Source organism: Megalopta genalis, chromosome 10, assembly GCF_051020955.1.
Source record: "Megalopta genalis isolate 19385.01 chromosome 10, iyMegGena1_principal, whole genome shotgun sequence".
Lineage (NCBI taxonomy): Eukaryota > Metazoa > Arthropoda > Insecta > Hymenoptera > Halictidae > Megalopta > Megalopta genalis.
This window is the reverse complement of record NC_135022.1, coordinates 14,887,845-14,914,408: the sequence shown is the minus strand read 5'-3', so window position 1 is coordinate 14,914,408 and position 26,564 is coordinate 14,887,845. Positions and strand designations below refer to the sequence as shown.

Below are 26,564 nucleotides of genomic sequence, written 5' to 3'. Positions count from 1 at the left end.
AAAGATTTATTTACGAGATTTCAATATTTGTAACTGATAGTTGGATAATCAATTCGATCTATTCATCTATACAAGTTTTATTTACATACAGTATCGTGGAATACCTTTTAAACAGTAATAAATGTTTAAAAATTCTTTCATTAAAACATTGTTTTAAGAAAAATCATTTTATTGGTCGTGCAATATTTTTTGCATTTCTTTTTATGGTGTTAATCAATATTTGCAAGTCTGAATTAGGCTTCATCTTCTGATATTTGCTTTCACGTTCCTGAAAAATTCAGAGAAATTTGAAATCGAACATGCACAAATGCAAAACGTGATGTATGAAATAATTTCTACGTACGTGTATGGGGTCGCTATCTGCTCTTCTTTTCAATTTCTCTTCAATTAAAGCCTGGGTACCCTTACTTTTCCTATAATGTGGATCTGCTGGATCTATATTATAGTGATGCGATGTAAACAATGTATTGAACCTTGGATCTCGTACATTTACTTCGAAATTATCTTCCTCTATCTGCTGTGCGTTTTTCTTTTTGCTAATTCGTTTTTGTTTCGATTTCGTCATTGTAGCATTTTCTTCAATTTTCTTCATATTGAAGTGTCGTTTACCGTCATTTTGATGTTCGTCCATTAAAAGAAGTTCCAATTCAGCTTTACGTTTTTCTTCGTTGTCATCGTCCTCAGATAGAGACGTATTACCATTTTTCTTTGCCTTCTTCTTTCCAGAGAATTTTTTAGTCGTAATTTCTTCATCTCTTTTACTATCATCCGAATCAGACTCTTCAAAATTTGCGGATGCAATATTATTTCCATCTTTGCGTTTCTTTCGCTCTTCCTGTTTAGCTTTCTTTTTGGCTTTACGTTTCTCCAAGTATTGCTCAAATGGTGTTAAGTTCTCATTTTTCTTCATTTTCTCTTCTACCAATTTTTCAGCCTTTTGTTGCGTTCCCAAACCCCACGTGAATTCTAATTCAACGTCTTTGTTTTGCTTTGCTTCTTCCTTTTCTTCAATCTCTTTTAACAGAGCTTTATACTTTTCAATTGGATCAACATTTGTTTCCGCATCGGATTCCTCTTTGTTCTCTTCCTTCTTTTCTACATCTTCTTCTATTAATAAAAAATGTTACTAAAAGATATTGAAAATATTAAATAATAAAAGAGCATAGAAATAATACCTGCTTCGTCGTTACTTGAATCAGTAGCTAAATATGCATGTAGATCCCTATCTTTAATGTCATCCAATTTTCCAGAATTCAATCTCTGTGCAATCTCCAACCTTTCTGGATTTGTCTCGTCCCATGTTAGCTGCACATTAACTTGCTGCAGAGCTGTTGTAGTAAACTGTCTTGGTTCATACTTGGAAAGCTCTGGTATCTCGTTGCAAACTTCTTTTGGAGTCTTAAAGTAGGCATATAAGGTTATATGTAATGAATACATTTAACATACTTCAAGACTAAATAACATACCTGATCAAACTCTGTATCATCTGGTATAAATCTGAGATCCAACTTCGTTGCAGTAGATTCGTATTCTGTGCCATCACACTCCGTGTAAATTTTATTTGCAGTTTCAGGCGAATCAAAAATAACAACAGCATAGTAATATTTCAATCTTTTTAATTGGTATTGCCTCAATTTTTCCATGTGATATGCTGATCCTTCTTCATCCTAAAATGTTGCAAAATCCCAAATTCGTTTATATGTGCTATTCATATTTTTCATATGATCAAATCTAAATAAATAAATCATACGTCATTTTCATCATCAAAGTCTTTCTTGTTGCTCGTTTCTATTAATTCTTTAGGGCCCGTGATTTCTTCTTCCTTCATGCGTTGCAAGCCAAACTCTGAAGGATAGATCTGAAATTATTGTGTTATAAGAATTCGTAAGTATACTCACTTTTCCATGATGTTTTAATGATTAGTATACTTACAGTAACTGAACGAATGACGCCACTACTTGGTAAAAATGAATTAAACAAAACCATTAAATCTATAGCACGGATTCTATCCCAATCCATATTACACACTGCCAATCTATGTGTGATTTCATCTGTTGTATCAGCTTCCTTATCCAATTCACCCCAGTTATGTTCAATCTCTTCATCTAATTTAAATATACAACATTAATTTCAAAATAGTATTGTTCATTTAATTATTGAAAATGCTGACTACACAATATTTATATTACCTGAGACTTCCTCACTATCATCATCATCGGAAGAACTGTCTGTCATTAAAATTCCTTCACCTCTTGCATAATTTACACTTAAATCTCTTAATTTTTCTTTTATTTTATCTGTAAGCTTGTTAGATTCATTTTTTCTTTTAATATGCAATTGTTTCTTACTCTCTTTCAAGTCTGCTCTTAAACTATCTCTATTTGAAGCATTGTCTTCGCTGGACTCAGACTCAGATTCATTTTTAGACTCTGTACGTTTTTCAAAATCTTTAGTACATTCTTGTGGCTTAATTCTAAGTAATTCTCCATTGCTTGAAAAACAATTATCTGATGCATCACTATTTTCATCATCATCTTTATCACTCAAATCATTCTTTACATAGTTCATATCTTTTGACTTATGTTTTAGTTGTTTGTCTTTATTCTTTTTTCTACCTGATTTCTCTTGCTTCATTTTCTGTTTACTTTCAATGGTAACAGGTTTCTGTTTAATTATTTTTTCTTTTTCATTTTCTACCTCTTCCTTTTCATCCTCTTCACTGCTGGATAAGTCATAATACTTTCTCAGATTTTCCGATGATGTTTGGCTTCCAGGCCTGCCTCTTTTGTCAATGGTATATCGAACAGCAAATTTTTTATCCTTAAACATACCTTGGAATCTCTTATCTATCTTTACTTTGCGTTCTGTTTTTGGAATCCTTTTAAATTTAGGATCCTTCGCAACATGAGCAAACCGTGCATCGCTTAGTAGTGCATCCATGCTAAAATGTATAAATAACAGCGTAAACATTATAAAATTTTATAAACTATGTACATTTATTACTTACGTGACCTATTTATTTAAAAATAAATAAATACACTATTACTTAAATCCAATAAATTGAATAATAACAATCAACAAAGAAGTATGTACATACGACGTACACATCTATTAGACCATGTGCTTACAAATTGAAACATGTACAGTCTGGCTCCGGAGGAATTATTTCTTTTTGGATTAAACCTAGAACGCCATCTTTATACAATTCATTATAACCATAAAGAGCACTACATACCATGTCGGTACGTCAGATTGTGTTCACAGACACATATTCATATGCATCTTTCACAGCGTTTTGCTAAGTTAATTGCGAGTATTGACATTTCGTATAGTAGCTGTCGCGTGGTGGGTGTCGTATTATCAGTGAAACGTAAATAGTAACGTTACGTGAAGTATAATTCTGTAATTACATGAACTATACACTTTAAATTAGTACATACTGCTAAGATTACGTGAAACAAAATTTGTGACAATGAAATTTTGAAATTGTTTTATAGATTTATGTACGATACCATACGACTTTACAACATAGGTACAATACATTTTTACTCGAATTATTTATAATAAATATTAGAATACATATCTACACAGTTTATGTTAATGTATAGTAATGTTTTAGACAGTGTTAGTCCTGCTAACTCGTTGCATATATTAGTTGTATTGTTTGCAACATGTCAACTCTGGAGGATAAGATTCTAGGAGAAAAGTTGCAATACTATTGCAGTAGTTCCAGCGAAGATGAAGGAAATGATTCAGTAGATTCTGATAAAGAATCAGACAACGACAAATATCAGGGAACAATCACAGAGTCTTTAGAGCCATCATTTTCGGAATGGGATGGTACTTCTAGTAACACAGGACCAAAGGGTGTTATAAAAGTAAGACATTATACTCAATTTGATTCATTTATTAATTATAACATTATCCTAATACATTACGATGTATTCTAAAGGATTGGCAACGCTATAAACAATTAGAAGCTGAAAAGAGAGAAGAACAAGAAAAAGAAAGACTACAGTTGATCAAAAAATTGAGCTTAAGTTGTCGTAGTTCCTTAGATGAAGAGAAGGAGAAAATTTTGCAAACTGATCCTGATCTTGCTGAGTTGCTGACAGATGAGTTTCTCTTGGAATACCAGAGACATAGAATGAAGGAAATGATTGCTCAAGCAGAAAAGCTACGTTTTGGCAGAGTTATTAATCTAGAAACAGCACGTCATTTTTTTGAAGCGATTGACAATGAAAATAAATCTGTAACAGTTGTTGTGCATGTTTATGAAAATAATGTGCCTGGCTGTGAAGCTATGAATGGATGTTTAATATCCGTTGCAGAAGACTATCCTTTTGTAAAATTTTGTAAAATTCTAGGTTTGTAATTCTGTTTACATTACATGATTCAATTGTTCTATTCAAATATTTTGTATTAATTTTGATACAGGTTCTGTGGCTGGTCTCAGTAGACATTTTCAAAGACAAGGAGTCCCAGCTTTGTTAGTTTACAAAGCAGGTCAAATAATAGGGAATTTCATACATGTAACGGATTACTTAGGAGTAGATTTTTATTCGTCGGACGTTGAAGCTTTTTTAATAGAACATGGCATGCTGACTGACAAAAATTGTGTACCTGCCATTATCTCGCGAAACGAGGATACGCTGTCGGACAGTGAATAAAAAACAATGGACAAACTTTTTTTAATAATTTTTAATATTATCTTTCTAGTACATCCTGTATTAATTCATTATATGGATCAATAATAATGTCAATCATCATACTTCTTCTATCATCATTCAATAACAGTAATATATAATAATGTACTTCAAAATAATATCATTTCGTTCCTAATAAGAAATTAATTTATATAATCGAACAAAGTATCAAAGGACATTGTAAATATTTGTATCTGGCTTAGTAAAAAATATAAATCTATGCATAAATATTTGAAAATCCTTACTATTTTTACATTACGACTACTTCATAGTTTCTCTAAAATCTGTCTTTTTTTCTGAATAGCTTTGCAAAATTGTAAGTAAGTTTTCAAGATACTACTATATTCTGCACTTTGCAAATTATCGTACTGTTTCTTCAGATTTTCCTTTTGTTTGATTTCATTCATTGTGGCAAACAATTTTTCATCTAGAATCGAGTTTAATGTTTTGTAGGCTTCAATGGTCATTGGAGTCTCCATGAACATATTCTTAATGCAAGACAATTTTGTGATTTGTGCTTTAACTTTTGCAATTTCAGCTTCCACCAACACAAACTCTGCTTTCTCTAAATAAATACGATTGAGATCTTTATATTTAAGATTTCTCCAACTGTCCAGTAAACTCTTGCATCTGGTAATATCAGCTTTGTACTGTTCACACAATTCTTCAATCTTATCTTTGCATTGATACATTTCAATTTCATAAGGTTGAAACAATTTTTTACGCATATTACAGTCATTTGATCTCATTACTTCTTTCATATTTCCTCCCAATTGTTTGTAACTGAAATATTTTCAAGATTAGTATAAATTTTTATATTGTCAAATCTAAACAGTTATAAATGTATTAAACCTCAGAACAAAATCATGTATCTTTTCCCTAAGTAATGCTTCTACGTAACATTTAATATTTAATTTTTCTTCATAGTCGAGATCATATTCTGGTACATCAGTAATTCCTAAGATTGTTAATTTTTCTTGTACATTTAAAGATGTTGGTGGCAAGTGCATATATTCATTGATCTCATGAATCAAAAGTAATCCTTTCAATTTGCTAACAGTATGTTCAGACAATGTTTTGTTTGTATTCATGGATGCTTCTTTTATACATTTTAAAATTAGTTTGTTCTTTGCATGATTTCCTATGCTTTCTTCCAACAAAGTCAAATTTTGTATGGCTTTCTGAAGATGATTAGATCCTTGATTCTGGCATATAGTACTCCTATTTGTACTATTGATGAAGTTACAATGGTCTGTTAAATTTTGCAACGAATCTACTCTACCCATTAACCTACTACAATTCACACGGGATATCCGTGATATACTATGAATATCTAAAAAGGAAAAATATTAATATTATTCAGAAAATTGCATCGTCAATATGCTGAGACCCATCTACGACAGTTCAAACCGTCAATTGTTAATTACCGAATAATTACATACCGGAAATTTGACTTAAATCACTGAAACTCATGTTATTTACTTATAATACTTTAAACTTGTCACTATGAAAAATAAACATTCATCGAAAATATATATATGTATAGGTAACTTTCGAATTCAAACGGTTATGGAAGCTGAGGGAAACGTGGGAAGTGGGAAGTCGTCAAGATCAACGTTGTCAATCGAAAAAAAAAGGAAGTCACTAGAAAATCCTTATAATGAAAGTTGTTATGTTACTTCTAAAATAAAAGATATAATTGATATAGAGATAATTCGTTATTTTAGTACTCTAATTGTTATTGTTCATTTTATTGTAAATAACATGTGCTCAAGTGTGCAGTAACAATGTTTTAACCAATCAGAGCAAAGATGAAACATACACTTCGAGCTAGTAAACATTTGCAGATGGATTTCAGTGGTTCAGTGTTCAGTCCGTCGTAGCACTTAGCGGATGTAGCGGTGTTTGTTGGGATTGGGATTGGGATTTAGACTTTCACATTTAGTCTAAAAAATGGCGGCTAGTATCAATGGTGTATTCAGTGATAATTTACAACATGCGATATTAGAAAGTAAAGTGCTCATCGTGGGCGCTGGTGGGATCGGATGCGAAATACTAAAGAATCTTGTTATGACTGGATTCACCGACATCGAAATCGTAAGAACTAAAAGCCGATAACTCATAGCGTTGTTCTAACCTATCTATTTTCCCTCCTTTACTTGAATGCATTGATATTGAAAATTTCGAACCGGTATTCATGTTACCCTCTTCTCATTTCATTGTGTTATGATTTTGTAATAAATATTATCGAATAAAATCCATTCCCTATTTTTATTCGATCTATTCTCGATTGCATGTATGAATAATAAATAAACATACGTTGTTTTTAGATTGATCTAGACACGATCGACGTAAGTAACTTAAATAGACAGTTTTTATTCCAAAAAAAGCACGTGGGAAAATCAAAAGCACTTGTTGCAAAACAAACTGCACAAACATTTAACCCTGATGCAAAAATAGTTCATTATCATGACAGTATTACATCGTAAGTATCTTTACGCACGTGCATGCTTTAACAATAATTTATGATAATTATATATACATCTCTATGTCTATAGCTCTGATTATGGCGTCTCATTTTTCAAAAAGTTCAAGTTGGTTATGAATGCTCTTGACAATCGAGCAGCCAGAAATCATGTGAATCGAATGTGTTTAGCAGCAGATATACCTTTAATTGAATCTGGCACTGCTGGTTATGAAGGACAAGTAGAACTTATTAAGAAAGGATTAAGTCAGTGTTATGAATGTACTCCAAAAGCTGCACAAAAAACTTATCCCGGCTGTACAATAAGAAATACTCCCAGCGAGCCTATCCACTGTATAGTATGGGCTAAGCACTTATTCAAGTAGGTTTCTAGATTAGTAGTCTCTATTATAAGTATATAAATCAATGTAAGAAAACACTTTTGGATTTTCTATAGTCAATTATTTGGTGAAGAAGATCCCGATCAAGATGTTTCTCCAGACACTGCTGATCCAGAAGCAGCAGGTAGTGCTAACATGCTTATAATAATATCTATTAAAATTTTAACACACTAATCTTTACGCAGGAATTTTTTTTATTACAGACACAGCAGGTGATGGTGCTTTGAATTCAGAATCAAATGATAAAGGAAATGTTGATAGAATATCTACAAGGGCTTGGGCACAATCAAATAGCTACGATCCAGAAAAGTTGTTCACAAAACTATTCCACGATGATATAAAATACTTGCTTAGTATGGATAATCTGTGGAAGAAGAGAAGACCTCCCACTCCTCTGAATTGGAAAGAACTACCAGATGGAGGTTTGTCAAATAGATCATCAAAATGATTGAGTTAATCGATACACTACATTACAACTTTTTATGATATAGTACCAGGGTGTAGTAAAGAAGTAAATGAACCTGGATTGAAAGATCAACAACGATGGAGTATTTCGAAATGCGGATCCATATTTTCTGAAGCAATAAAAAATTTGAGTAAAGCAGCTTGCAAAGAAAATCTTGTTTGGGATAAAGATGATCAAAGTTCAATGGACTTTGTGGCAGCTTGTGCCAACATTAGAGCTCACATTTTTGGTATACCTCAAAAGACCAGATTCGATATAAAGTGTAAGTAATTAGTTGTGTACTAGTTTTGAAAGAAAAATAACAATGATATTTTATTGTTTCTTTTATAGCAATGGCAGGGAATATAATTCCAGCAATCGCAACTACAAACGCGATAGTAGGTGGTCTTGTCGTTCTCCATGCTTTTTGTGTTTTGGAAGATAAATTAAAGGCGTGTAGATCTGTATATTTACGCTCAAAAATGAATCACCGTAATCAATTACTCGTTCCAGAAAAGAACGTAAATCCGCCAAATCCAAAATGTTATGTATGCGCTCCAACGCCACAGGTTGTATTAGCGGTTGATACATCTAAGATGACAATCAAAGAATTAGATGAAGTAATATTAAAGAATAGATTGAATATGGTGGCTCCAGATGTCTGGATAGATGGTACCGGTACAATTGTTATTAGTAGCGAAGAAGGAGAAACCGAAGAAAACAATGATAAAATTTTAGAACAATTAGGAATTAAAGATGGTACTATTCTTAAGGTCGATGATTTTCATCAAAATTATTCACTAACTGTAATCGTGGTCTATAGAGAACGACCAAATGTAAAGAGTGACAGTCCAGATTTCCTCATCTTATCAGATGAGCAGGACTTAAAGCCTGAAAAAGAAAATGATTTGGCAAAACCATCTACTTCAAATGGCTTGGTAAGTAAAAGTTTGTTATACAAATATAATACATCTTGTAAATTTATGTGCTTTATTAATTCATAATTGTACTTAGGTGGTGGATTATCAATCCGATGACAATGTAGTGATTGTCGAAGCTGATGTTGCATCGGAGACCGCAAAGAAACGTAAAATTCTAATGCCGGATGTTGCTTCTCCGAAGAAACGGAAAGTTGAAGCTAATGATGATAATGATATATGTATAATTGAAAATGATGTGAATAACGATACCACTAGTGTTGTTGCGGTATCAAAACCAAAACGTAAACTATCGGAGGATGATGACTGTGTAATTATGCATGACGATAACATGCAGCCGACTGCTACTTCGCAGTGAATGAATCATCTGAATCATCATATTTTGAATTTAAGATATACAAATTGAAAAATTGAGACACAATATACTAATTTATCTAAAGCTAAATGTATGTTTATACGAAATACTGTTATGCACATGAATTCCAGTAGTCGAATTGCGTTTAATTTTATAAGTACGATCCTGAATTAAAATAGGAAACGTAATTGTTAGTGATTGTCAGTCGAAGCGATAAAGTGTTGTGGGAATGAATGTGGTGTATACAATAATGATCTAAACGCATTAATACGACTATTTTGATTGTATTCCTTATGAGTATTTATGAAAATGCGTAATTTTATGTTTTTAGTATATCATTTCATGAGTGTACCATACATTTTTATATAAAAAGAAATAAATACTTTTTGGTACTATAATCTATCCTTACTCACAACTGGATCAACATAACAATTAATTCTTTTTATTTGTACAAAATATGTATCGGTTCAAATCATAATTGTACATTTCAAAATCGATTTTATATCTTTCGTATAATTTAAAAATAATATCCTGTGATAAATTCCGGAAATATTTACACGTGGTATCAAAATTAGTATAGCCTCCTCGAGTTTTTTCCAATCTCGGTAAATATGTGTTCTTGTAGTTTAGTCCTAATCTTGAAAAAACATAATTTATCTGTCCGTATGTATAATTGTCCAATTTCAAAATATAATTGTATCGTATGTTACACACACTGCAATGTGTATAATAGTGATCCCAATGAACATCATCTTGTTCTGAACTTTGAAGGAGCCACAGCGCGAATTCTTTAAAAGTTGGTATTAGTTTTAATCTGAGGAAATTCACATATAAAATCTCACTGATTAAATGATGCTAAGATTTTGTTACACGGAGTAGTACCTTTTATCGTGCGTAAATACTCTTTCTTGAAAATCACCAGTGGATATATTGGAACGAAAAAGATGAGGTCTTGTAAGGTAAAAAATCTTTTTAGCATAAATCCAAGCTTGTGCTGTATACTTTGAATTGTCTTCTATACGATCTCTGAAATTTACAAATATTTAGCAATAGAAATAAAATGCATTATAAAAGGAAATATATACCTATATGATGACACAAGTCGTTGAAAAGGATGTCGTACAATTAAAAGTTTGAATGTGTTCTTATCATTTACAATGTGATGCAGTTCTTTTTGAGTTTTCGGCGCCAAAAAATCGACTTCTCTGCAAGAAAATTGTAAGATAAAGCACCAATTTTATTAAATTAATAAATTAGCTTTACCTGTAATAATCATGTGTAACTTGACGATTTTTCATGTCTGAAAATAATTTTGTAAAAGTTGTTGAAGCGATCTTACGAATCCAACAATACACAGATTTTCGTTCAGAGTCATATAAAAAATGTCTTCTTGTCAATGGAGTTTTTAAATTGTATTTATCACATATTTTTGAAATTTGATGCAATAAGGATATGCTTTCCTAGCAAAACAAGTTCATCGTCATTATGCATTTAATGTACTCTGCATTTTAATCATTTCAATTCGTTTACCTGTGAATTAATCGGGTCACTAATTATTTCATCACGTTCTGAACTGTTGATTGCTTTCGTAATCGTTTGTTGTACGATTATGTACTTTTCCTTCGATTGATTAACAAAAAGAGGTAAATCGGATCGTACCACAAAATCAGAACGGTGTTTCATCCTCAACCAAATAAAACAAACGATAATATACAAAATGACACAAACCATGCATTTTATAAACTGTACTCTAAACGACATAATTAAAACTGGATGTGCGCATCCTAATAGATAGATATGAGATTGAAACTTCCGTCTTTTAATTGTCTGCGGGGGTGGAAATGAAAGATAAGATTTATCTTCAATTTCCATTGTTTTTTGGTCTTCATTTTTCTTAATTAAGACGCTATTATTTTAATTGTGATTACGTTGATAAGGAAGGATGTGTAAAAAATAAAACGAAACGAATGTATGCATCTTGCACTTTACTATGAAATAGCGCCAAAAAACATGTAAATCAATGATTTCGGTACATAATCACGATGTTAGGCTGCTTCTGTAAATAAGCAATAGTGATGATTCAATAATTACATGTATGTTGTAAATGATTGGTATTATTAATCATGACAAAAATATTCTCTTTAAAAGTAGACGCTTCTTACAAAATTTTCGTTATAAAATTTTATTTATAATAACCGAAAGAATAATTAATGGTAACATTATGTTACATTAATTTGCTGCGAAAGTAAAGTTTCCAATCTACGGCAGTGATCTAGTTATGTTAAAATGGTACATCTTATCAAATTTGATTATGGAAATTTGTGTATGAATAGAAAAATCAGTATTATCAGTACTCCCACTGATTCACAATTGAATATTGTTTTTTTATTTTTCTATAAAAAGGATATATCAGATATGGCTACAAGAGTTACAAAAATATATAAATAAAACCTAAATCGTATAAGAAACTTAACAGTAAGTTACAACATACTGTAGCAAACAGTACATACAATTACTGCTAAATGCAAATAATATTGGATCAATTGTGAATCATTGTTCAACTCTATAAACAATTTTCTTCCTTCACTTATTTGTTACTTTCTTGTTCTACTACATAATATGTGAAAGAGAAACTAATATACAATATTTATTCATTATTACACGATTCAAGCATTTGGATGCCATTAAATCAATTAATTCATTATTAAAACACAATAGTGTTTGTAATTATGTTGAAAATTACATCATATATATAATTAATGTAGTGACTCAGAAAAGTGGTTTGAGATTTATTATTACGTATCATAGATGAGCATTATTTAGATACAAAATTATTTAGATAACGATCCGAATAAAAGATATTTTTCTCATTTGAAGCGCATTTATTTGTAGCGTCGAATGAAAATTGAAAGTTTTAAATTACTTTTGAATTAAGGAGCTTTTCCCAATTTATAAGATACTTTTCGATACTTGTCGAATAAAAATACTTTTTTTATTCGAACGTTCAAATAACGAATAAAGATAAAGTATCTTTTCAAATCGTTATTTAAATAATTTGTTATCTAAATAATGCTCATCTCTGATATCTAGTAATAAATCTCAAACCACTTGTTTAAATCACTACATTAATTAAACTTTCGACTGATTCAATGAGTTCTTGTCTATTATGTGATCATAGGTATCGTGATTCTTTTGAAAGCCCTTACAAAGTGTGCATGAATTGAGAAATGAAATAAATGGATGAGGATAATGTAAAAAATTTCTTATCTACGGTCCCTATATCTATGATGATGATCCCGGGAGGATCGATGATCACTGTGTCGACTATGTCGACTTGCTGTTCTCCATAAAAATTCATCTACACTTCTTTCGTAGCTGCGTTTTTCAAGTGCAGAAGCAGCCGCACTGTAATCAGGTGGTAATGGTAGACCATCGTAATACCTGGGCGGTGGCGGTGGTGGGGGTAAAGAATCATAAGGATGAGGTGCAGCGTAAGGAGGTAGTGGAGGTAACTGGTGCTGCATGGTGCGCATGTAATCTGCAACATATGCTTCTGCTGCAGCAGCTACACCTAATCCAGGACTACCATATCCCCTGTAAGGTTGACGACCATTAAACTTTGAGTATAAAGTTTGAGTTGATGAAGTTACTTCAAAATTGAGTATTATACTTTGAGTAAGGAGAATCTCCTCTATTAAACCAGGAAGCATATCGATGATGATGATGATCCCTGGATCCTCTATGATCATTACCACCTAAGTGAGATCCTCTGGCTAAAGAAGCTAAACGAGATCGTGAAGTTAAGAAAAGCCTACGTCCCCTACCACCCCTTGACCGTAAAAATCTAGAACTGTTGTTAACAGGTCTGTTATCTCGATACGAACGAGATGATTTTGTAACATGTTTCGCTGCTTCCTTCGACTTTCTCAAAATTGGAGTCATTTCAATGCCTAAAATATAAATTACTGAATAAATCACTAATAGAATAATTGTGCTGCAGAAAATTAGGAGTTTCAAATTACCTTCATCTTCTGGAAACAATCTGCATAATTCTTCCGCAACTCTTGGCTCTATTTCTTGTCCGTCTCGTCCGATTTTTACCTGTTTACCATCATTCCATGGATTATACAAGTGTAAGGTCGCTGTAAATGGTAATTCCTTTCTACATATCCAATCAACTTTGAATACACCCCCTAAAGCTTTAGCTGATAATCCAGGAGGTAACACCTAAAATTTATGTAAATTTCATCCAATATAACATCAAATAATAGTTTCTAAGATTGTCTCTACACAATTATATGTGTATATATATATATACATATACAAACCCAAGAAATGGGTGCTCCATCTCTTCTAGACTCTGTACTAAGCCGTGCAAAGCCAGCAAATTTTCCTGATTCTTTTACAGAAAACACTAAAAGGACATTTCTGGACTCCCTGTAAGCTTGATTTAAATTGGCTTCATTTTGGGGCAATGTACTCCATACTCCTTTAGCCTTTGATAACGTGACATTCTCAGCATTGTTTGATTTAATGATGAAAAATCTAATAAAAAGAACTTTAAGACACGTCCTTGGCATTTATAATATTGTGCTTATCTAGACATTCACAAATACAGTAACTGACAAGTTAAAAGAACATAATGAAAACATATGTAATAAAAGCAGCCAACCTTGCATCCCTAAATAAGTAATTTAATTTTGTAGCATAATCATAGCTCTTGGCAATTCCTTTATTCTCCTTGGACCTTGCACGTTTTGTTTCAGGACTGGATGATTTAGAATCTCTTGACCTAGCACGTTTTCCCCTGTTTTTTCTATTACGTTTATTGTCTCCACGTGAGGATTTTGTTGAAACTGAGCTTATACTAGGCTGACTAGAATCAGAATTTGAACTGCTAGATGAAACTTCACTACGTGTATCGTATGTCTCATCAGCAGCAATTTTTAATTCATCTACTATGTCATTTTCTCCACAACTCAGATTTAAGTTGTCTCCATCGGTATTATTGTCCATAGTTGCACTATTTATTTGATGTTCACTTTCACTAATGCTCAAAAATATCTCTTCACTTGTCCCGTCATCCAGGCTTTGTACTTCTGGATTTTTCGGGCTCTCTTGCGTAAAGCCAATGCAGTTCTGGCGCCTTTAAACCTTTTCTGAAACGCAAATATAAAAAAGGACTTACTAGATGGATATCCAGTGGGCTGTGATACTTGTCCGAGAACAATATCATATTCGAACAGATCTGGTATGTCATATGACAATTATATGGTAGAAAGCAATGCGGTAACATTTTTAGCATATAAGGAGAAAAGTTCAGAAGATTGCACATAAAATCCGATTTAAAGTCACTGTGGTAAAAGATTTAAAAAGTCCATTCGCCGAAAACTTTGACTTTAGGATTGTCCTTATGCTGTTTAATTAAAATGTTTATAAGTCTTATAAAAGTTTCCAATATACATATACATATATCTACAATGTCAGCAAGTACATCTTGCTTTTGGTAGATATGAATTATGCCTAATATCGTAAAAGTTTCTGTTTCACCCAAAACAATGTTTAACAAAGGAAAACAACTTTGTTTCTCTCTCTCTCTTTTTTTTGTTAAATTCACGAATATAAGTGTCCCTTGTATAAGCGAAAATTAAATAGTATGCTTTGAACTGTAGAGATTCCTCTTTTTTCAATCAAACGGAGTACACAATTCCTGTTGCTCTATGAAACACAATAAGTGTCGTTTTCAAACTTTAGACGTAAAAGTTTATTATTAAACAGACAGTTTAATCTTGCTAAAATGTGTGTTTTTTTGTAGCCTATTAACGTATGAAGGCGAGGAGTCGTCGATGTTTTTTTTTCTGTGTACGTCAGACAAAACAACACATCGTGCCCGTTTGACGTCTGTATTTATTGCAGTCTTTGAAAACGCGGAGGCTATGCCTAGGAAAAGTCCGTTGCGAATAGTAATTTTACTAGCAACATCGGCACCACAAAACATACTCTCGAGACCATCGTTCTCGCCATTGATTTTATGGAAAATAGTTCATGGTTTACAAACATAAGTCCTTGGACGTTAGAAGCCCTTTTAGGCAGCTCGTACACACTTACGTGCACACTCGTTCTTCACTTTAACACACTTCGCACCTCACGCAAGAATGCTCAATAATTATCGCATGCGTTCAACAACAATTCCTACGACTTCTCCCGCACGAAATACATTGAAGATTGTTGAAGATTCGCACAAGGGATTCCGCGTCTCTTCATAAAACCACAGTAAATGATCCTTTCTTCACGGAAGCGTAAACCACAGCAGCGTCCATTGTGTGACGTGTACACCAGGATCGATAGAAAGGTGATGTACGATCACGGACCATAAGGACTGATAAGGACAGTGTCTACACTTGGCTTATGGGCAAGGGGATACTAAAGACATAAGGAGAATCTGGACTATTCGCCATCTTGGTAGGCCATATTAGTGCTGCTATCTATTTCTTAATTGGGAAACGCTGTTACCATTGCCAGGAAATTGATGGCGCGTGGGGCTCCTCAGAGGTCGTAATCAGACCTCCCAACATCCTAACCGTTCGTGAAATTTCCACTCAGTCCTCCCAGCATCCTGATCGTTCGTGAAATTTCCACTCAAGGCCAGGGTGTCCAATGGTGTTAGGGATTCTGCTCCAAGAGGCGGAGAGGAAATCTCACAAATGGGATTGGACGATATCAGCGGATTGCCAATGGAAATCCATTGGCATTATCCAATCCCATTTGTGATAAGTAATTCTCCCACTCCTACTCCCCTGGAAGAAAGTCGTAAAGCGGTCAGGGAGCTGCGAGCTTTGCACTGAAGTAATGAGGATGCATCGTGGTCAAAAAGCTGACTTAAGCATCATCACATGACGATCTAATACTGACCGTTTTTGGAATTTCCACTCAAGGCCAGTGTATCCATTGCTGTCTAGTGTATCCGATAGGGTTACAGATTCTGTTCGGAATCTACTCCAAGTGGCGGAGAGGAGACCTCACAAATGGGTTTGAACGATTTCAATGGATTGCCAATGGAAATTCATTGGGACTAAAAAAACAACATAATGGTGTACATAACGTAATTTTGAAAGAATGAACTTAATATACTCTGACTTGATTTGTCTTCTGGACAACAAACTCTCCAAGGATTTCCTATTTTTGGGAAAATAGTGATTTGATACTAAGTACAGTAAATTCTCCCTAATTTATCCTCAGTTTGGAAACAAAAATGGACAATTTGGGAAGAGGAGATACGATTATTCGAGCTTTCGACTCGTTTTTATAGTTGCGACAATCGGTAACTATAAAAATGAGTCACAAGACTCGTTATGGTGTACATAACTATTTTTGAAAAAAATGTACTTAATACATACTTGTTTAAGCGGCTAGACTCCCTAGCGAGGAGATAACGGTAGAGGACACAGTTACCGACAAAATGAGATGAAAACATAGGTTTACCAGAATTAGAATTACCGCTTCTAAACCGCCATATTGAATTTTAGTTCGTCCAAGTTTGCAGCTAGTTCAAATGGCAGTCAAAACAGTGCCCCCAAAATTTACTAACATTCGAGCTAGTGACGAGCTAGTAAGTACATAACGAATTGTACATTGTTTAATTACATCGAAAATATTCTATTGATACATTTACTATTTCTAGCTGTTTAATAATTATAAGAATTCCTCTTCCTCATTATTACTTCTAGTGCTCTCTCTTCTGTTTTATAATCTAATAATCGAACTCGAGATACAGAAAAACTTTTGAAGCTCAAATATTTCGAAAATTTATTTCGGTAGATCACCTTTGTTACATATACATTTTGAAGTTTTTTAAAACTCCTTGCTCCAGATTTAAGAGAGTCCTTTGAATATGATATATGAATTTGAATATATTGAGAGTCCTCCTTGAATATACGCGCTATGAGTATGTAGCTTAGAAAGCATAAAACATACTTTTATACGAATGAATTATACGTAATACTCGATTCTCACTAAGAAGCTTAAATTTGTGAAATATCGGTAACGATGACTGCGACACGGAAATGGTAAATGCCTGATAAGTGCGACCTCTCTTCATCAACATCGATAACTTGAAGAACCGTTCTCTGAAATACCATAATTTGAAATTCAAAATTAACGCTGAATTATACACGGCATACGGAATCATATTATCGAATTTATACCATTACATAGCACGTTCAAAGTTCCGCCAACCATCCCGATTTTTCAAAAGACCTTTTACGTATTCGAAAGTTATTCGGAATTTTGTTTTCGGATTTTTTTCCGCTATCTGTAAAAAATGCCCTCCTGTGTGCATTGAACAATTGCGATACGTATCGCTACGTTCCAAATGATATTTTTCACCCGTAAATTTGAAATGTTCACTAAAAAAATAAATCGCGCATAATAATCAACAACCGCCACCGCATCATGTCCACTCGCAAGCCCGTTTCCGACTTTTATGACCCGCGGCAAACCAATTCGATGACCATGAAAGATTATCGATCGATAGTCAACGATCTATTATTTTGTCTGGCCTCTTACCTCCTCCGTATCATTTGCCTGAGTGGTTATGGATTAGCCTAATAATGGTATTTCCTAGAATTTGCGCCGCGAAATAGAAAATGGAATTACTTGGAGGCGAGGGTGTTGCTTGGTATCATTCGCGACTGATTCGTTCATTCGTTTGATGGGTCTCGTGACGGCCAGTTTGGCCGACCGCGACGTTCGTATTTGGTCACTGTCACAGTCGAGCCTGCCGATGCAGAATGCAAACCCTACCGCGATACGGTTATAACTCGTCTAAGAAACTTGGAAGGAAATTACTCGGTGAGTGATTGGCTATAGTAATCTAAGAGGATTCGCTGTTGGCTTGTCCATTACACTGATTATGGGCAATATCATCGTGAAGTGAGATCCCTCTTGCAATTGGAAGATGTTCACTCTTCCGAGGACGTTGCAAAATTTAACAATTAATATCAATTCCTTTCCAAGTTATAGCAGGTCTAACGTTATCGTTTCTTTTTGATAATTTATTTAGTTACTATTTCGTTGTACATAGCTATTTATACTTTTAGATCATTTTTTTCTTGGTTTTATTTTGTCCGCAACGTTATTATGCATAAGTACAGCTCTTCGGGGCTGTAGAGCGTTATTATAATTACCATCACCGTACACCTTGTCAAAATTAGATTAATGATTCCTTATTGTGCAAATGAAATAAGTGCAATTAATTCGTATTAATTGGTAAAAATCCTATTATTCCCGTATGCTATCTACATACATGATCGAAGCAATCTCTCAGTGATAAAAAGCTTGTACGATGACGATTTGAGATGCTTAGTCAAGTATTTTGTTCGTATTTCATTGTTTATAAGGCGCTGTAATGGAATTCGCAGCGTCGAGCGAACAATGGGGGTAGGATGTCTTCTAGGGCTGTGTTTTCACACGGTAACAAGCGACGTCAAATTGCAATTTGAAACGTTTTATCGAGAACATTTCGATCACGTGGCGCATGGTTTTATAACGTGAACGCAGGAAAGATCTTAGGGACTTCTCGAAATTTCTATTTTCTATTAATTATATTTACTTCCTTTACACCGTTTTCACTTCTTAAGAATCGCACTATGTTTGGAAATTTTAGTAACAGAGATAGTTGACGCAACAAAAGAAACTTTGGAAAGGGAGATTTATGCCGAAAGAAATGACAGAATAAAGAGGACCGACAGAATTTGTTCCTTTTTTTTTTGTAGGCCGGTCAAGCTTGCTGCAAACTTTAACGAAATCGTTCCACGTTTATTTGAAGAATACCGGGCTGCACGGATTTCGTTACATCGTCGCCAGTAGAACCAAATTCGAGAGAACAATATGGTTTGCGGTGGGTCGAACGTACTTCACAGTCTTCTGTGAAGCTGTCTTTTCATAGAAAATTTTGTACAGATTTGCATGGCAGCGATCGGGTTCTGTGTGTTGCTGATGATGCGGCTGTGGGACCATTATTCGGACAATCCTACGGTGACGATCATCGACACGTCGAACCCGATCAAGGATCTGCAGTTTCCGGGGATTACGATATGTAATAACAATAAGGTTTATAGGAGACACGCTAATATAATCGCGAGAAAATTGTAAGTTGAAATTTCGCTTGAAATCGTTGTCTAAAATAGTAATTCCAATTAAAAAACTATGATCTCAAATCACGCAGTTTCTATTTCGATCGCTTGTATTTGTACTTTCTGTAGCAATAATCGCGAAGGAGCACCCGACCTACTTGCAGTAATTAAAAGAGTTTGAACCGATACATAGTATGTCAAAAATATTTCGCCTCGATTCTTTATCGAGTAAAGTTTCCTTTACAACGCGTTCACTCTCACAGCGGCTTTATAATTAAAACTTGAATTATTAAATCGAGCAGCAAGGAAACGAAAATTTCTTTTCCTAAACACAGCATACTTTACAATTTATACCGTTTTATAACTATTTACAATCATCACAGTATTCTTGTCCTTTGTCGATTTAATGGAAAGACGACCATTTAAATCTTTGTGAATGTATTCACAATCACAGAGGTATTTTTCTCCGTTATTTTATTCAGAGACGAAGAGAACTGTTTGTTTCACCAAAATTCTCAATCGCTTACTTCTTCGAATTTGTTTCTGAATTCAATTTGTTCCAACAGGCTGATGAATGGATTCGATATCAGCATGACCAATAGATTGTTTTCTTCCTTGATGAAACTTATACGACCAGACAAGATCGAGATCGATAACACAACCGCGATGTGGGCCCTGGACACCCTTGATTACTCGGTCGAAAAACTGATGTTTGAGGTGAACAATGCTCTTCGTTAGCACAACAGATCGTTTACGGAACGTTCTATTAGATGCAGCAGAAAATAATTTGCTGCCTTCGACAAATTCATTATACGCTTTTAAGAAAGTCGAACGTATTCTGAATCATTTTTAAAAAATTAAATGTATTGGACGTTGTACTTATAGTTTACAGCGGTGCTATGTTTCAATTGCAGTTGATGCAACCTTGCGGAGCAATGTTGGTCAGATGCGCTTGGCTCGGTCAGATCTATAATTGCAACAAAATCTTCAAAATCGTGAAAGCGAACGAGGGCTTCTGCTGCGGCTTCAATTATCACTACGACCTTTCGAAAGTTTACAAGTAACCGATAGACTTTTGATGCACTTACGACAATAATATTAACTTATAAACATTTCTAAAAAAACAGAATCAAGTTTTAACTTATAACTCTTGTTTTCTGCAATCGTCGCGGATCATTCAAATCCTAATTCTAAACTAACATTTTCGAAAATTCGAACTGATTTTTCAATTCTACAACTTTAACAAGATCTCGTGTAATAATTAGTCAATTTTCCGCCTAACATTCTCATCTTTATCAGAAACGACGCATCATGGCTGGAGAACATCACTACATCCGAAGAAGTTGCCGAGCCGGAAGGAACTTCGGAGTTTTTACCGGGTGTCGCAGAAATTTTGGTAAGAGCAATTCTTGAAAAATATCCCTTCAGTAATTACTTCGCAGTTTCGTGAAAATATTTAAGTCACAGTAGTAAGTATTATACTTCGAAAACCTATTAAGGAGCATCTATCTAATATGCAAGATCGTTGAAATGAAATCTGCACTAGATTTGTGCTACGTACAGAAATGTATGGACGTTGATTAATTTCCCATATCAGTTTCCAAATTTGGACGTTCTATCAACGACGCAATCTTGGCAAATCCTGAACACAGAAAGCTCGAACCGTTGATGTTGCAGCGTGCACCGGGAGCTGGCCGTGATATTGGTTTATCGGTCGCCCTGAACATCGACGCTGCGAACTATAAAAGCTCGATAAGAATGTTCGTCGGTGCCAATGTGTTAGTACACGATCCGATAGATTATCCGGATGTCGGGGCGCAAACCTCATCCCTGGTTCCGGGCCACGTAATGACGTTGACGCTTTCCGGGACGAAAGTGAGCAGCTCGGACAACATGCGCAACATACCGTTGGACAAAAGGATGTGTTTGTTCGACGGCGAAGTATGCTAGTCTATCTATTAAAGCGAACAATATGTTCAATCATTTATCCATGCATTACTTTTTTTATTACTATTACATTACTACATTACGTTACTATTAGTAATTTTTAAAATTAACTGAACTTGTAGCTATTTAAGTGCTTTTTAGTATCATTAAAAATTCGTGAACAAAGTCGTTCGATTCATCTGTGTGATACACCATTTTGTAATTTATTTTAAAATTATTGAAATTATGAAAAATCTCTTGTACGAAATGATTGAATAAAGTTTTCAATTCAGGCACACGCTATAGCAAAATTGATAGAAGATTTTAATAAATTCGGTCTTGTCATTCCTGTAAAGCAATATACATGTGTATATCAATCAGTTTTAGACCTCGGTAGGTATAGTAAACTCTCTTTAATTAACGCTCAGATTGTACGCAAAACTGGACAATTTGGAAAGAGGAGATACGATTATTCGAGCCTTGAAGCTCGTTTTTATAATTGTTGACAATCGGTAACTATAAAATAATCGTACCTCTTCTTCCCAAGTTGTTCATTTTTGTGTACAACCTGAGCGTCAATTCGAGAGAATTTATAACGTTAATATATTACATGTATTCTATTCCTAGACAATATTTGTTTAAGAATGATTGTAGGTAGATATTTGGAAAATTCACGTATTTTACGTTATTAATTGTAACAATGTTAAATGTAAAAATGTGAAAATTATTTTTTGATCGCCACAATTCACCAAACATTTGGTGATGTTCAGAGTCCCGGGGAACGGAAGTACAGTTACCAGACATGCATCTCAGAGTGCACCCTGAAAAATGCTTACAAACCCTGCGGATGTTTGCCGTTTTTCTTCCCAGACAGCCGTAAGTGATTCGTTAATGCAGTGCACAATAATTTCCTACATTTTCGAAGTCTTCTTTTTAGTTAAAAAATATCGATCTTGCTTGTTACTAGATCCAGAAATTCGGACATGTTATTTAACCGATGTGGATTGCATCTTGACCCATAGGAGTAAGTAACAATGAGCACTAATACATTCCTGCAATTTTAATAAGCTACACATCGTGAATTTCACATCCCGAGTTTCGTGAAAACGAGATTTGAGTTGGATTCCACTCTTTCTATTGGATAATATGTAAATTGCTTTTCTTGACACGATAAACAGACACTATGTCGGAGCAGCAGCTGTCCCACAGGGACAGCGATTGTAATTGCCTTCCGCAGTGCAACGACGAGACGTTCGAGGTAGTCAGCGAATCGATTCGATTAAACGAATTAGATTATGACACCGAGCTTACGTGAGTATCATCTAATTTCTCTAATTAGAAATATATTTTTTAATCAAGAATTCCGATATCACGATTATCGATCTACAAGATATTACAGAATGTTTTCATACACTGTATCCATAATTATGTCAACACCTGGAAAATCGTGATTCCTGAGGTCGTATGAAGTAACTTTTTCCTTAGCGAAGATGCAATCCGCGGCTTTGTTTACGAGTTATTAACGAAAAACACTGACCAATAAGAGGCGAGCTCGGCTGGCGCGCTAGGTGATCGAGCCAACGAGAGGAATTGGGCTTACCACCAGTCGTGCATTTTCGTTACGGAAGAAGTTACTTCAAATGACCTCAGGAATTACCCCTTTTCGGGTGTTAACATAATTATGGGACATCCCATAGTTTCCTTTGAATTAGGAATGAAACATTTTCTGCAAATAAAATAAGCAACAGTGCGACGTAGTGTCCCGGTTACTTGTTACGAAATTTTGTATTCGCACTTGCAACCATTTGAGTGCAATAGAATGCATTAACGTGAAAACGGGTATTCTCGTTGATGTTTCTTATTGTGGAGTACTGTGAAAGGCCATATACGAGCAAAAGCTCCTTTTGCACCTATTCACGAACAAGGAATTTCACGAGTGGTTCTTTACAGGCAAGGTTTGAATGTAAATACTACCTCGTTCCTCTACGTGTATTTCCGGGATGGCTCGTATCTAGAGTACCGCAAGGAAACCATCCTTGGCTGGGATAGTCTACTCGGTAAGGAGAACTTCCTCAAAACATGTCCGACACGTCCGCGCTAGTTCTTTTGACGCACCGTAAAACCTCTCTAATAAGAGAGAACATTTAAAATAAAGTAAAATATCGAGCTGGAAATGTTCCGCAGCAGCTCTGCCAGAAACTTTCTCTCGTACTTCGACAGCAGAAACAGCTTCCGACCTGACAGCCAAAGAAGATTACACTCGAAAAGATTGATTCCACTATTTACATAATTTCTAAAAGTTATTTCTATATTTAAGAATCGGTAATGCGCGTCAATTAAAAAATTATGTATAAGAACATTTTTCGAAAATGTCCTATTGACATTACAGTATTATCGACAATACTATCAATATCATGGCAAAATTCATTTAAATGAAATATTTTCGTGTTAAATAATTACAATTAGAATCATGTTCGTTAGCAATAAATTTCAGACGCTCGCACTGTCACCGCTGTAGTTCTCATAAAAATTATTGTTATCGCTTGAACAAATTTAGGTACATATTTCGAATATTACTTAATTATCGTGCAAAGTTTAGAATTACGATACTTAATACTTTCCTTTTGAAAAAGAAATCCCAACGATCGCTTATGCGTCGAGACTTTTTCGCTAAGTTCGATAAACGTGGGAATTTTTGATCGTTGCTAGTGCAACGATAGCGTGCGATATAGCTCTAAGGAATCGAACTGCAATTTCAGCTTCTTTTGGCGGAATCTTCGGCCTCTGCCTGGGCGGCTCGGTCTTGAGTTTCGTCGAGTTTCTTTATTACCTGATTTCGGAGATGCTCGCCGCCCGCAAGAAGAAATGCGAATTGCGAGACGAAAATCTGCCGCCAGCGTCCATGTTATTTGTCTCGAGACCGGCGAATAAGGACTTGGGAAAGACTGACAAATGTTTGTTTTACGTCCGGAACGAACAGTTTCCACGGCGCAGCCAGAGAAGCACTTTCAATTTTAAAAATGATGGTGTCCGACCGGTTCGTGAGTAACATTGTCGCAGACAATGAAACGGTCTCGCGAATATAAGAGTTGCTGAACTTTATTAGAACGTTGTTTCATCACCTCGGCGACATTTGATTCTTGAAACATCGCGATGTTATAGGAATTCGCAGTTCTAAACTGAGTACAGCGTCCCGAAAATCTCGACTTTAGGTTCGAGATTTAATTTAAGGTACAGTTTCACATCGAAATTGTAATTGAGATGTACGCGCACGTGGAATTCTTTAGTTTGGAATTAATTATATTGCGCGTGGACATTAACATTTACCATAGCTTAATTTATTTCACGTGGAACGCACGGGGTGACGTCAGCAGAGTGCATGCATTGCGCATAAATTTGAAAATATTTCGCTCGCGTATACCTAAAAAGATTATAAACTTCGTGAAATTACATTTGACGTATTCCGCCGGCGAAATATCAATAATAAATGAATACGAGATGCTCGTCCCAATTCACGTTTTCACACATTAAATCTTTGAAACGGTGCAATGGAACGAAATACAAATTTCTGCTGTTATTTCATAATTCCTTTCGATCATAATTATACAATTTATTAATTTATTTATCGTATTTTAACATGCGCAAAGCATGGAACATCAATTTAACATCGATTCGTTCGAAAAGAGATGTTACACCGGTATGTTCCTTCGGTGACTAACACCGACTATTCACATTTTCAACGCTAACAATGGATCGAAATTCGTGAATGTAGCTTACGCATGTGCAAACAAATCTGCAGAGCTTCATAAAGATATGTTAATTAGTTATCGTAAGGAAAATCATCAACATTCATTCTTAGAGGCACCGATCCATCGTGTCACCTTAACCCTTAAATGCACCGTGTTGCCATTTGGCAACATACAGAAGAATATTTTGTTTTGTAGCCGATTGGCTATATACGATAATTTTGTAATAAAAAACTATTTTCCTAAAGATATAATTTTTTTCTTCGCTTTTTTCCCTTAATACACACTCATTTTTTAAATGAAGTTTGATAAGTAGAAATTGAAAACAAAAAGTCATGCATTTAAGGGTTAAATTAATCTTTAAGAATTTATTACACGAAAACTAAATGAGCTACACAGTTAAAAAATGTATGGCAATGTACTCGTGCATGATTCAACAATATAGACAAATGTTGCAACATGTTATGTTTAATATTCTTCCGTTATAGTGAATATTTTTGCGCGCGAACTACAGTCTGTTTATTCGCAGGTTGATTCCAAATCCGTTTGAAAATCGCGACAAGCGTAGTTCCGCGAAACGAGCGCGAGTTTACGGGAGACTTCCGAGGGAATGCGATTTTGATACGGTATTAGAAGGCGTGCGTGGTGCGGTTTTGTCTCGAAGATTTCCTGGGGGACAGATTTTTTTCTCATCAGCGCTTGGGGCAACGTCGTTCCGGTATTCTTGCCATGGATTCAATTTCAGCGGGGCCGGCCGACGGAATAAAAGCTTGGCTTGCAGGTTCTACGATGATCTTCAGAATTGGCCGCGGTTCGTGATGTTCCGCGTGATATACCATATGATGGTTGGCGAACGTGATCGCGTGCCAGTCGGTCAAGAACAGTCTAAAGCAGACGCCGATGCCGCAGCGAAAAAAGACCTTAGCCCTGATTAAAGGTAAGCGAACTCTGCCAACAACTCGATCAGAGGAAACAACAACGATCTTGCCGATAGCAAGAAAATTGCAGGCTATCTGCCAAAAGAGCCAGTGAAAAAAGAATGGTAGAACAGCTTCTCTTGCTGACTGAAAGATTTCTTGTGCTGATAAACAATGTTTGTTAGTGTGCAGGCTGCTTCAGTTTCTATAAATTTGCATGTGATATAAATGCATGAAAATCTATAGTTTCGTTATTATATCTCTTATGCGAATATGCCGAAAAGGACAGCAATAAAATAGCGGAAAAAAGTTTTTTTCGTTGACTGAAAGACTTTTCGTGCTGATAAAATAAAGATATTATTGATGTTTGTCGTGTTCAGACTTGTTATTATATTTCATATGGAACATAATACGATGAAATGGGAATATATAATGTAATATATAATGAGATATATAATGGAATATATAATGGGAATGATATAATGGAATATATAATGGGAATGATATAATGAGAAATGGGAAAAATGTTTTAC

The 26,564-nt window shown here is 34.7% G+C and overlaps 7 protein-coding genes across 13 annotated transcripts; 3 read left to right on the top strand and 4 right to left on the bottom strand.

The window, feature by feature from the left end:
* Positions 1 to 61: 61 nt before the first annotated feature.
* On the bottom strand, positions 62 to 3,163 carry LOC117220249 (ESF1 homolog). Of its 2 annotated transcripts, none has more exons than XM_033470026.2 (8): positions 3,008 to 3,163; positions 2,190 to 2,941; positions 1,933 to 2,105; positions 1,751 to 1,858; positions 1,467 to 1,667; positions 1,176 to 1,398; positions 344 to 1,107; positions 62 to 268 (listed from the first exon to the last, which is right to left on the bottom strand). In XM_033470026.2, the coding sequence occupies exons 2-8, from the start codon at positions 2,938 to 2,940 to the stop codon at positions 164 to 166; spliced, it is 2,325 nt and encodes a 774-aa protein (XP_033325917.2). In that variant the 5' UTR covers position 2,941; positions 3,008 to 3,163; the 3' UTR covers positions 62 to 163. The 2 variants fall into 2 exon arrangements, with proteins under 2 accessions (XP_033325917.2, XP_076380947.1); XM_076524832.1 differs by having other exon boundaries at positions 344 to 1,104.
* A 106-nt stretch (positions 3,164 to 3,269) lies between these two features.
* Positions 3,270 to 4,936, top strand: LOC117219997 (phosducin-like protein 1). Of its 2 annotated transcripts, none has more exons than XM_033469582.2 (4): positions 3,270 to 3,532; positions 3,620 to 3,878; positions 3,953 to 4,367; positions 4,438 to 4,936. In XM_033469582.2, exons 2-4 carry the CDS (start codon positions 3,672 to 3,674, stop codon positions 4,668 to 4,670), a joined length of 855 nt encoding a protein of 284 aa, XP_033325473.2. In that variant the 5' UTR covers positions 3,270 to 3,532; positions 3,620 to 3,671; the 3' UTR covers positions 4,671 to 4,936. The 2 variants fall into 2 exon arrangements, with proteins under 2 accessions (XP_033325473.2, XP_033325474.2); XM_033469583.2 differs by having other exon boundaries at positions 3,609 to 3,878.
* LOC117219996 (uncharacterized) lies at positions 4,684 to 6,422 on the bottom strand. The gene is made up of 3 exons (XM_033469581.2): positions 6,149 to 6,422; positions 5,559 to 6,039; positions 4,684 to 5,489 (listed from the first exon to the last, which is right to left on the bottom strand). Exons 1-3 carry the CDS (start codon positions 6,177 to 6,179, stop codon positions 4,973 to 4,975), a joined length of 1,029 nt encoding a protein of 342 aa, XP_033325472.2. The 5' UTR covers positions 6,180 to 6,422; the 3' UTR covers positions 4,684 to 4,972.
* Positions 6,423 to 6,556: 134 nt separating this feature from the next.
* Positions 6,557 to 9,707, top strand: Uba2 (Ubiquitin-like activating enzyme 2). Its single transcript, XM_033469571.2, has 8 exons — positions 6,557 to 6,803; positions 7,037 to 7,191; positions 7,265 to 7,552; positions 7,628 to 7,695; positions 7,775 to 7,993; positions 8,063 to 8,299; positions 8,368 to 8,954; positions 9,031 to 9,707. The coding sequence occupies exons 1-8, from the start codon at positions 6,660 to 6,662 to the stop codon at positions 9,310 to 9,312; spliced, it is 1,980 nt and encodes a 659-aa protein (XP_033325462.1). The 5' UTR covers positions 6,557 to 6,659; the 3' UTR covers positions 9,313 to 9,707.
* Positions 9,708 to 9,729: 22 nt separating this feature from the next.
* Positions 9,730 to 11,181, bottom strand: LOC117219995 (carbohydrate sulfotransferase 11). 2 transcript variants are annotated; one of them, XM_033469580.2, is made up of 5 exons: positions 10,840 to 11,181; positions 10,573 to 10,769; positions 10,395 to 10,514; positions 10,192 to 10,335; positions 9,730 to 10,123 (listed from the first exon to the last, which is right to left on the bottom strand). In XM_033469580.2, exons 1-5 carry the CDS (start codon positions 11,179 to 11,181, stop codon positions 9,742 to 9,744), a joined length of 1,185 nt encoding a protein of 394 aa, XP_033325471.2. In that variant the 3' UTR covers positions 9,730 to 9,741. The 2 variants fall into 2 exon arrangements, with proteins under 2 accessions (XP_033325471.2, XP_076380948.1); XM_076524833.1 differs by having other exon boundaries at positions 9,922 to 10,097.
* A 96-nt stretch (positions 11,182 to 11,277) lies between these two features.
* Ythdc1 (YTH domain containing 1) lies at positions 11,278 to 16,069 on the bottom strand. Of its 3 annotated transcripts, none has more exons than XM_033469579.2 (6): positions 15,823 to 16,069; positions 13,982 to 14,468; positions 13,638 to 13,854; positions 13,332 to 13,536; positions 12,980 to 13,259; positions 11,278 to 12,903 (listed from the first exon to the last, which is right to left on the bottom strand). In XM_033469579.2, exons 2-6 carry the CDS (start codon positions 14,323 to 14,325, stop codon positions 12,573 to 12,575), a joined length of 1,377 nt encoding a protein of 458 aa, XP_033325470.1. In that variant the 5' UTR covers positions 14,326 to 14,468; positions 15,823 to 16,069; the 3' UTR covers positions 11,278 to 12,572. The 3 variants fall into 3 exon arrangements, with proteins under 3 accessions (XP_033325470.1, XP_033325469.1, XP_033325468.1); XM_033469578.2 differs by lacking the exon at positions 15,823 to 16,069 and adding an exon at positions 15,368 to 15,745; XM_033469577.2 differs by lacking the exon at positions 15,823 to 16,069 and adding an exon at positions 15,418 to 15,745.
* Positions 16,070 to 16,145: 76 nt separating this feature from the next.
* Positions 16,146 to 25,574, top strand: LOC117219993 (pickpocket protein 28). 2 transcript variants are annotated; one of them, XM_033469575.2, is made up of 12 exons: positions 16,146 to 16,918; positions 19,083 to 19,207; positions 19,270 to 19,457; positions 20,009 to 20,159; positions 20,357 to 20,502; positions 20,742 to 20,838; positions 21,120 to 21,383; positions 22,139 to 22,244; positions 22,336 to 22,392; positions 22,547 to 22,679; positions 23,319 to 23,425; positions 24,128 to 25,574. In XM_033469575.2, exons 3-12 carry the CDS (start codon positions 19,276 to 19,278, stop codon positions 24,415 to 24,417), a joined length of 1,533 nt encoding a protein of 510 aa, XP_033325466.1. In that variant the 5' UTR covers positions 16,146 to 16,918; positions 19,083 to 19,207; positions 19,270 to 19,275; the 3' UTR covers positions 24,418 to 25,574. The 2 variants fall into 2 exon arrangements, with proteins under 2 accessions (XP_033325466.1, XP_033325463.1); XM_033469572.2 differs by lacking the exon at positions 16,146 to 16,918 and adding an exon at positions 18,030 to 18,159.
* Positions 25,575 to 26,564: the final 990 nt, after the last annotated feature.